General features: G+C 41.5%; 1 protein-coding gene across 1 annotated transcript; it reads right to left on the reverse strand.

The window, feature by feature from the left end:
• Positions 1-1,224: 1,224 nt before the first annotated feature.
• On the reverse strand, positions 1,225-9,818 carry cbx1a (chromobox homolog 1a (HP1 beta homolog Drosophila)). Its single transcript, XM_041956517.1, has 5 exons — positions 9,795-9,818; positions 8,577-8,836; positions 8,237-8,450; positions 7,969-8,063; positions 1,225-5,607 (listed from the first exon to the last, which is right to left on the reverse strand). Exons 1-5 carry the CDS (start codon positions 9,816-9,818, stop codon positions 5,457-5,459), a joined length of 744 nt encoding a protein of 247 aa, XP_041812451.1. The 3' UTR covers positions 1,225-5,456.
• Between the last annotated feature and the right edge of the window lie 1,312 nt (positions 9,819-11,130).

An 11,130-nucleotide genomic window follows, 5' to 3' on the forward strand; every position in this document is an offset into this window, starting at 1 on the left:
ATTAGCAATATATCAGAGCTAAACAAATATAATGCATGTTTTGTCATGCAGGTTTTGGCTCAGTTGCTTTACAATTCATTGAGTCTTCCTCCTGAGGAATCCATGAGTTGAGGTTGGAAATTTCCTTTGTTGACTCTGCTGGGAGAGGTCTGGGATCAGCCAACAACAGACTGAAATTATGTAATGGTCTTTGCTATTGTACATACATCACACCTTATGATGCACGTCTCCTCCATGAACTATGCTGCAGGGATGTGGCCACCATACATAATAGAGCTATACAAGATTTGCTGGGTGTTCACAGATTTTCTCCCATTCCAGAAGTCCAGTCCAGTCCAGATTCAGGGTAAGTATGGGTTGAGTACCAGATCACTACAATGAAAATGTTGAACGATCTGACTGTGGAATCATCTAATCAAAATGGTAGGGGACAGAATAAATGATGCGTAGTGTACATCACAAAGCTAAAGAGCTTGAATCAGTTTTTGAGGAGGTGTATATGCTGGACCTCTACAAAAGTTTGGCCCTGAATCATATATTATATGATCTCATGATGCCAAAGATCATCAGTGTTACATTTGAAAGCTGCTGTTCTTCCTCTGGCCACTGAGGCTGGCTGATTCAAAGAAAGAAGGGAAGTAAAGAAGGGAAAACTGATCGTGTGAGCTGTGTGATGTGGGTCAAATCACATTTTCTTTCATGCTGATGACTGAAAAGCCAACGTTCCACAAAATGACTCGACAAAACCCTGAAATACACAGGTGTGCAGATGAATGACTGATTTCAATGTGTTTTTGTGCCAGCACGCAGGTACATGGTGAATGCTCTCACCAGTCATTCATGAATGCTGTTGCAGTCGACAGTCTGAGACTGAACCGTTAAGATGCTGTAGCATTTTTATTATTTCTGGACTTTCATTGTACTCTGGTCCTGACTCGTATAGATTTATGGTGTCTAGTAAGCCCATGTGAGCAGGATAGTTATATGTATGACAATAATTAAATTTTCATTCGGTCATCTAACAATACTGTTAGATGTTATTGTTGTGAAAATGCATTTTGTCTGGTTTGTATTGACACAAAGTGCTGCCACAAAATAAAGGCTAACATTTAGCCCGCACACAGCTTTCCAAATGCTTACATAATAACTGTGCTAGTTACGTATTTCTTGTTGAGTGCCATTAAAATAGAAAAAGGACTAACTGTGACACCAAAGTACAAATAGTTACGAAAACAAGAAACCTTTATTGTCCAACACACACAAAAGTAGATCAGCCGTAACAGTGACGATTGCAAGGGAAACCAATAAACATGCAACAGGACAACACAAGCTAATCCACTAAATACAGAGAAAAGTTTCAAAGACAAGATAGGAAAGCTAACTAGCAGACCCGGGTGCAGCCAATTCAATCTCCTCCTGTGAGGTATAACAGAAGGCAGAATGCAGAACATTGAACTCGTAATACTGATGTAACAAGAATAAATGAGAAAGACGAGGCTTCGACCCAGCATATAGATGCTAACATACAGTAGTAACAGCAGCTGTTTCAAAGTCAGAGGTTTGACTTCAAATGGGAGAAACTATACATACAAAACAAAATCCATATCAAAGTAATCGTCTGGTCTTTATGTAAGAATTACTCCGGTGAGGATTTTAATATGCTTACACAGCCTGCGGTCACTTGTTTTAAAAATAGCACTAATGTTTATAGTGCTAAACTGGTTGAGTCTTCCATAGCATTTCACTAAAGGTTAGGGCTCATTAAAATGATCATTCTGTAAGAAAAAGTAAAACTGTAAAAACAGCTGCAGATTCAAGGGTTGTGATGCGAGGCAGTACGAGGTGAAGCAGGAAAACAGCGTCCGCTGGAAATTCATGCAGTCACACAACAATAACTTTCAGAATTCAGTTTTCTCTTCAAGGGTCAGTTCTTCCATAAATCTCCAGCAGTGAAACTCCAAAGGAAACCGTTAAGAAAAAAAGGGGGATTCGAACTAGTTAACCCGGGTCTGCTAACAAAGGACGCTAATATGCTAGCTTCAATACAGTATACATAGAAATAAGCACAGCCGAGCTACATTCAACACATAAAACATGGAAAACATTGGGAAAACATCAGAGAGACAACCCATATGAAGCGGTAATGTTGATCATGCTGAATTCAAAAATTCTATCCTGTTTTATGCAACTAACAAAATACGTGTTGGACATAGGACGGTCTGCAAGCAAGAGGAACCAAGAAATACTCTTAAATGTGCTCAATCATCACGTCTTGAATGTTGCCCGGCCGGTGCACGCTAAAGTAATACAATCTACAAAACACATGTGGCTGAATGTGTATGTGAAGTTTAAAACAAGGGAGTGAACTTAAGATGATTTTAAACATACTTTCAATCATCTCCTCCATTGGTAGTGAAACCCAGTTGAGTTTTGTGGAGCGTGTATCTACTGAGAGACAGAGTCTCATCGGGAAACCTCCACCTACCAGCCGAAGCGGCACTTTCACCATCAGCCAAACCAGCTTGTTGGTTGCTTTCATGCCAACACAGCTGGAGGAGTAGATGAATATACAAACTACAGGCGGCAATATGCTGACATATGGCAGGTCAGTTCCCACACTGTTGGTTCTCTTGTCCAACACCTGTTATGCCAGGATCAGACTACATGAATCTAGCTTGATTTTGAGATGATTTTGTATCACACATGACGCTTCTGTCAGTTTGACAGCTGCTTCACCTGCCTCCCCGATGACATCTGAACTTGTGAAATAGACGTGCTGTGATTGGTCGGGGTCATACGTGTAGTCTTGCCACTCACCTGACCAAGACACGGCAAAAATTTTTATGGCACTATGATCGTTAGATCTGACCATCGTCAAAGTCAAAAAAAAATCGTGTAGTCTGATCCTGGCATTAATTCACTACTTGACAACTTTTGGTTCACAGTGGGGCGTGTTTACACCAAGGCCAACAAGTTAGAGGGGGTGCCTCTCTTTCCTAGGGAGACATGTTTGATGATCATGAGAAAAGTTTCTTGCAGCAGCTCAGTATAGTAAAGCATGCTTGTTTTACCTGCTCCTGCAATTTGATGCCATAAACAATGAGGATAATTGACAAGAAGACATTAACTCCAGCTGCTTTTATAAAAGCCTGTATCAGATTTCCAGAAGCATTAAAAAAAAATAAACTTTATCTGGACAGCGGTGCTCTGGTCGGTTAACATCAGGCAGACTGCGGAGAAAGGCCAAGAGCCTGCAGGATTTCATTCCAACTAATCATCACATAGCTGAGCTGAGTGTTTAAACCTGCGGATTCTCAGCCTTGCACAGTGTTCATTCTACTTTTAGGATCTGAATTACCATCAGTTGGTCCCCGACACTTTGGCCCTCTAGTCCACAGGTGAAAGGGCATCTGAGCTTCCTCTGGCAGGAGTTCTTGTACTGCCACTCTTTGGTGCTGAGTCTCAACCAGCTCACTAACTGCTACATGACAACCATGCAAATCTTCACGTGAAGTCGCTCAGTGCGTCGTCACTCTAGCAGTGTGGAAATGTACAATCTGGCTAGATGCAGATTTTTGCTGCTACACTGTACCAGCCACTTTGGCAATAACCAACCACCCTCACCCCCATTAAGAAGTAGCTCAATCACAGGTCAGGTCATTACTTGCCTTCCAACTAAATACTGTGTCCCTGGTCAAACAGTGGAAATAGGTGAATTTATAGAACTCAATTGTTCCATGCAAGTGTGTTCAAGACCATACTGAAAATTGCATCATTGGCACTATTGGCATTTTTTTTATATACAATTTTCAATGTTTGGAATTTGGATGTTTGATTCAGTTTTTTTAATTAAATTCTGTCCATATTTTCTGCACTGTGGAAATCATGGGGCCCTATATTAGGAGAGTGCAGCACTCTTATACCTTAATATATAGAATGCATATGATTGGGTCACATGAAATATTGCAGATGGACAGTTTCACAATCACAGAAAAGCTACAGGTTTTGTTTTATTTAAAAAAAAATGAAAAGAAAGCAAAGTACAGGCTTTGGGCAGCAGTATCATCCATGGCCGGAATAACTGACAAGCATCAGCTTTTATGACCAAAAAACAGATGTTTTCGCAGAGAACCGCGGGACATCTGAGCACTGGCTGGCCGGTTGCCACATTGGCTGGTAGGACATGTAAGGCCAAAGCCAACGACTGCTGATCTATTCATGTAGACTGTAGCCCCTCTTTGTCAGTCTGTCCATGTCAGAGTGAAACATACAGGCGCCACTTGGCATTTGAGAGTTTCAATTGAAGAACAGTGTTGCATCAGCAGGAACGAGAACCCAGGTGGCACAAAGAGAACAGACACTGAAAGAGACGAATGGTTTCTGTCCATTCTTTCACTCCTCCATAAGACCTCGCTCCACTTCATTCAGTTCCAAAAGAAGATCCCGCCAATATATCTTGACACAGCAAGAGGGGAAATTTGTACTCTGAGCTGCCACAATTCATCAGCTTTCACCATCTCATCAGCCAAAACACTGATCGAACCAGGACTTCTAAATGTGCACCGGTGACTGGCAGCAGAGGCAAACTTGACAGCCACATCCAAACATTCAGCTTGCTTCTCACATGGATGCACGTGTTTAAGAGGTAGCTTGACATCTTGAAGTGTGTTTCTGTATTTCCAACACCATGCACCTGTCACCAAATGCAGGAGACAAACACTTTTATAGTGATTTAACTTTATTCGGTTCAATATTTGGCTTGTGAGGCCAAGGAGAAATACTAGCAGAGCAAAGGCACCAATTCCCATCAAGTGACAAGTTCTTGGTGAGGGAAATACCATTAAAATAAGAGACTAAGTGTCAACATACCTCTTTACAAAAATGGACATTTTCGGTCGAGATACAGGTGGGAGCATCTTTTGAGGAAAGGACGCCCGTCTCCTTTCAGGGCAGGAAAACAAACTTCTTTCCTCTATCAGCTACGTTGGCAGTTCACGGATCGTTTGAGTTTATGGAGTGTCTATTTTTAAATGGCAGCATTTGATGTCTTCAGATTTTGGCACAGTACACTTTGTCGATGTCTGTACCCAGACGTATGTTGTTCAACTGTGGTTGATCTGTCCACAATGCCATGTGTAGATTTCCCCCAAGAGTTATCCTTTTTGTTAACTGCGATATCGTAATGCACCGGATCTTGTAAAACATCACATTTACCAAACCTGGTGTTTGTTTTTTTCTATTCACGCATTTAAAAGTTGTCTTTTTATCACAACTGTATGGCCGTACCACTCTCCACTTCAACACTTACAATCTGGGATTTTCTCCACTTTCTCTGCCAAAGTGGCTGCTAGAATCAATTACCTGGACAACAGTTCACCAGCATAAAGTTGATTTCCCGCCCTGCACTTCCACACTTCCTTTCTTTTCCTCTTTGCACCGCCGCCTCCTCCACTCATCTAGTCTTTTTTCTCCTCTTCTTTCTTCTCTTCCTCCTCTGTGGGGTAAGAATGCCAGGTGAGGCGCTCCTCATAGAAAGAGATGACCACCTGGGGACATTTGACATTTGCCTCCTTGGCTGGGACGAGGTCGGCTTCATCGGAGTTCTTCCTGTTAATTTGAATTAAAGTGAAAGGGAGAAATGGAGAAACAAGGTGGTAGACAAACAGAGAGCAAAAGGAAAAGACAAGAGGTATGGGAAACAAGCAAGGCAGGAGAAAGTAAAGGGAGGAAAAACAAAAGAGAACTGTGTTAGTTATTGAGGTCTTCAGAATATTAGAAACACCTCTGAATATAATGCAGTCATCACATCAATGCTATTACACTGGAATTGAAACACCACATTTAACCATGACCTCAGCAACAGACATATCATTTCTGACACTGTCAACCTAAACTGGGCTTTTGAAGGTAGATTTAATGGCAGAGTTGGATTGAATTGCAATGAAGTGCCCACTGAATGCTTAATTAGCTTGGTTTTATTAACAAAAAGAACTTCTTGCACAATTGAAAAGTCATCCACTCTCTCAATTCTCAACATGGCAACTGTTTCATTACTGTTTTCAGCAGGCCTGTTTACATACCCGTTAACAGCTTGAATAAGTCTGAATTAGCTGAAACTTCTACTGCAAAGCTATTAGTGCTTTTTAAATGTTGATTCTAGGCCCCATTTGCACACTTCTGCTGCAGTATTTTTTTTTTCTACTAAGTTTCAAGCTCCAGTTATAGTTTTGTGATTGTAGCTTTCATGATGTGAAATAAAAATGAAGGTTAGCTCAGTGGGTAGATCTGCCTCCTCACAGGAAGAAGGTCCTGGGCTTCAATCCATTTCACATTCAATTTTTTTCTGAATTCTGTGCTTTATGGGTTAAGCACATTGTCATCAGAGAGAGTATCTGATTATACGGTGGATTAACAAAATGTTAACATTTCAATAATGTTCAAATTTGAATGAAAGATGTAAGACAACATTGCACTACTTTTTGTCAAATGGATCTTCTGCTGAACAGCCTCCATATGCATCTCAGAGTAATTGGGTCTGACTCAGGCTACTCTCACATTCAGGCAAGGCTCTTCCTCGATCAGAAACGGACTTAGCTTTTTCATTTTCCCAGCAAAATATCTCACATCCCACATACAGCAACAAAGTCTTCCGAAACTCGCATCTTGCATCTGTTGATGGGGTTGCACTTATGAGAGTTTGTTGATTACAGCACGTCTTATTTAAAGATCACAGATGAGTAAAGATGTCCTTGTAGAGGAGTCGTTAACTGACACATCTACTGAGTAGCATCAGGATAACAAGTAGGACAGATACAAGTTTCACAGTTAATTTAAACACAAGATACTTGTGCTCAAAAAGAGGATTCATTCTCAGTGAAGAACCTTGGAGCTCTAATCTGCCTCTATACCTGCCAAAGAGCAGTGATTCCTAACACGTCTCTGGGGGTCATCAGGTGGAAACCTCCCTTCAACAGTGTTTCGCCTACTTAGTCCCACTACACCTCCAGGAGGTTAGGCAGTGAACTCCGGCGTCCCAGAGTCACCCCCCCTAGTGCCAGTTCACACTGCTCCTACACAATCCAAACAGCACCGCCACGTTCAACTGACCCAGAGATGCTCCAGGTAGTGGCCAGTACCGATGCTACCATTTAACTATTGCTAATGCTAACCGCTAAGAAGAACAGAAGAAGACAATACAGTTCCGATGCTACCATTTAGCTAGACAGTAATTTTATTTCCACAGTTATGTATTCAAGGAGCAGGCTTGGCTGTGTTGGCCACATCAAACAGTTAGGACCAGGACTAATGTTATGACAGCACAGCCAGCTACTCGCCGGGCTGATAAAGTGCTTTTGCTATTTCTCGCCAACACTTGTCGTTTTTGACTCCATCATGATTCTCCCTCAAGGAAATGTCAAATAGGCAGGGGAACTGTTCCCACAGCTCAACAAACTTTTCCTCTCTTTTGACAGTAGCAAACTCAGCATCCTCCCTTCTCCTTGCCATGGTTACCTGACTGCGCTCTGGAGAGAGCACCTGGTAAACGGTCAGGAACATGTTGTGGGATGTCACACTAGGCAGGTTAAGACATGCTAGACTTTTCAACGGGGTGTCATGGTGCATTTGATTTGTTCTGTTCTCATTACAACAGGATCAGTTTCAGTATTTCCTTTCTTGCTTTCCGCAGTGAGGCCATACCAAAACCACTGTTAGCCCTGTATAGACGGGGATGTGTTATACACAGAGCTTTGCACTTAAGCTTCTCTTGACTGCATGACTGAAAATATGCTCTAGGTGGGAAATCTTCACTGGTCTCATTTCCTTGTAACTGAGAACCGACCAGACACAAATAATATATGTCCACTTTATATTGTTTATTAAATGTACTGTTGAATCTCCAAAAAGAACGAGTAATTTCACCTAAAAGCCATCTCATTGGACCTTTATAAACTGACAGTGAAGACCCACCACTTCATGAGGAACATCAGCTCTCCACTGGAGTCCGTCGCTCCAATAATCCTCTCTGGCTGCAGACCTCTGCCAAACCCTCTGGCCTTCTCTCCCTGGAGACAGATGTGTAAGAACAAGAGACCACATGATCAAAGAGAAAACAGACAGGTAGGGGAACGAGCACGAAAGCACCTGTGTGCGAACCTGTATATTTATTATTAATATTATTATTACTACTATATTATTATTTAAACATTTGCTAATTCTTTTGTGATGTGGCTCACACCTGGGATTCTTTAGTCTGGAGCAGCATCTCTGCTTTGCTCACCTCTTCCTTCTTCCTCTTGGTCCCTCGTTCCTCAGAGTCTCCCGAGGTTTCATTGGTGGCTTTCCTCTTGCCCTCCTTCTTCTTCTCCTCCTTCTCTTTGTGTTTCTGCATATACTCTGCGATAAGGTCCGGGCAGTCCAGGTTCTCTTCCGGTTCCCAAGTGTTATCCTCGCTGGAAAGGTGAGTGCAGACAGCAGACATGAAGCTCACATGAAAACTAAGTAAAACTAATCTCCAGACGAACAACAGGAAAATATGTGCGAGAACACCAACAGAGTGAAGACAGACTCATACTCACTCTGAGAACCCCTTCCATTTCAGCAGAAACTCCACTTTTCCCTTCACCACTCGACGGTCCAAAACCTTTTCCACCACATACTCCTCCTCCTCTTCCTCCTCCTCTGCTGCTGCTGCTGCTGCTGTAGCTGGTGGTGGTGGTGGTGCTGCTGCAGCAGGTGGTGCTGGTGCTGCTGCAGGTCCTGCAGGCTGCTCCTCCTCCTCAGCCTTCTTTCCCTTCTTTCCTGCTACGGCTGCCAGCTTGACGTCTGCTGAGGGCACCTGTAAGTGCACCCAAGACGAAACATGCAGAGATGATGATAAAAGGGTAGCTGATAGCTGATTTATTGTTTAACATGTTTCGATACTGAAATGTTCTGGTTGTACAGAGAAAATGCAAGGACTGGTAAGGTATGTCCTGAACGGAAATGAAACCGTGTCCTTTGTCTCTGGGATAATAGGGCTCAATATTATCACCTGATTGCCAATTCAATAGGTATTGTAAATCTTGAATATTGAGATTCAACAAGTACTGCAATTCGCTATTATGATTTAATGTGATTTTTAACACACTAGACCATGAGGAAAAGTTGAATATCTAGAGACTGTATATAATAAGTCATATTTCCAAAAACAATGCACATCGCATGTCAGGCAGTATTGCAGCAGTGTCATATCCTGCATAAAAGTAGCAAATTAAATACTGTTTGAAGTAAACTGCTACATTAGGCTGCTCCTACTCATCGAGCTGGTGTCATAATAAGAAATAAAATGTTAAGACAAAATAAAGAGAGCCCCTGAAAACTGTGCACAGCACAAATGTGAACATCCTTCACATATGAGCTGAAATCTGTCCTTTCAAAATCCTAACCTGACTGCAAATAAGAGTGGTGCATACAGCGGCATGCAAAGGTTTGGATACCACAGGTCAAAATTTCTGTTATTGTGAATAGTTAAATGAGTACAAGATAAAAGACATAAAGTTAAAGATGAAAAATCTTCAGCGGTTTAAGCAAGATTAGCGCATTAGTTTTTTTGTACAATTTCAGAAGACAAAAAAAAGAAAGGAGCACCATGCAAAAGTTTAGGGACCCCAAATGATTTAAGTGCTCAAATAATTTTTACCAAAGGTCTAAGAGCTTAATTAGATTGATATTGCTATGGTTAGTTCACAGTCATTGTTAGGAAAGGCCAGGTGATGCATATTTCAAAGCTTTATAAATGCTGTGACTCCTCAAACCTTGTCCCGGCAATCAGGAGCCATGGCCTCCTCTGACCAGCTGCCTATCACTCGTCACGTGTTTTCAGACAGCCTTTTCCTAAATTTGTAATGTAATTAAGAAATGGCAGTTGAAAGGAAAGGTGGAGGCCAAGCTGAGGTCCAGAAGACCAACAAACAAAAGAGAACTGCTTGATAGATTTCTACAAAGGCTAATTGAACTCCCCGTCTGACGGCAAAAGACCTTCAGGAGGACAAAGCATACTCTGGACTGGTGGTGCACTGTTCTACTGTGCAGCAACACATGCACAAATGTGTTTCCTGCATCCTCACCACAAAATTCAGCATTAGAAATATGCAAAGAAACATCTGAACAAGCCTGATGCATTTTGGAAGTTAGAATAGAACTTTTTGGCATCAATGAGCGAGGGTATGTGTGGAGAAAAAAGGGTGCTGAATTTCATGTAAAAAACATCTCTCAAACTGTCAAGCACAGGAATGGATCATCACTATCTGGGCTTGGCAGACTGAAGTACATGCCAACAAATTCTGATCTTCAAAAAAACAGAAGAAGCTGAAGATGAAAAGAACACTTCTACAACAGGGTAATGATCCTTTGTGCGCAAGATGGCCTAAGAATCTCACAGACTAGAAACCTTTTGCAAGGAAGAAAGGACCAAAATCCCCCGAACAAGAACTAAAAGACTAGCTGGCTATAAAAAGCGTTTACAAGCTGTGATACTCGCCAAAGGGGGTGTTACTAAGTACTGACCATGCAGGGTGCCCAAACCTTTTTGTTATTTTAAAAGTGTAAAAGACTAAAATAAAAAAGTAATCTTGCTTAAAATATTAAAGAAATGTGTCATCTTTAACTAATTCTGAATGGAAATCGGGTTATAAGCATGTGAAAAATGGTGGAGGCAGAGACTAACAATGCAGCCAAGAAACACATGATTACAGGTTCCAGTTTAAAAACAACCATAACGGACAGAAACACTGTTTTCCCTCCATGTTGTGATGGATCAGTGTGGCTGGGCCCGTGATAAACTGATGCTCGACAAAGCTGACCCCCCGGTAAAGCTCATCACAAAACAGAGAGAAAACAGACAAATGATATTCATTATAAACAGGTATAATCATGTTCATTAAATATGTGTGAGCTGCCTTCTTTTCTGGCTTGATTAATAGTAACTGATGTCCAAAATCTTCTATCATGGTATACGGAATTTTATATCACGGTAATGGTATATATCACAGTACAGTAATTGTTGGTTAACTTCAATTAAGAAATGGTTTCAAATGACCAGACCATAATTTTTTGTTGTCGTTTTCTTGATGTCTTATGTTGGCCCTCTCG

Source organism: Chelmon rostratus, chromosome 17, assembly GCF_017976325.1.
Source record: "Chelmon rostratus isolate fCheRos1 chromosome 17, fCheRos1.pri, whole genome shotgun sequence".
NCBI lineage: Eukaryota > Metazoa > Chordata > Actinopteri > Chaetodontiformes > Chaetodontidae > Chelmon > Chelmon rostratus.

Excerpts from the sequence above, each read along its gene's own strand:
- cbx1a (XM_041956517.1), bottom strand. The coding sequence starts at position 9,818 with ATGGCTCCTGATTGCCGGGACAAG. Across the intron at positions 8,451-8,576 it reads AAATGGAAGGGGTTCTCAGA|CGAGGATAACACTTGGGAAC; the intron begins GTGAGTATGAGT and ends TCACCTTTCCAG. Across the intron at positions 5,608-7,968 it reads CTGATGTTCCTCATGAAGTG|GAAGAACTCCGATGAAGCCG; the intron begins GTGGGTCTTCAC and ends TCAAATTAACAG.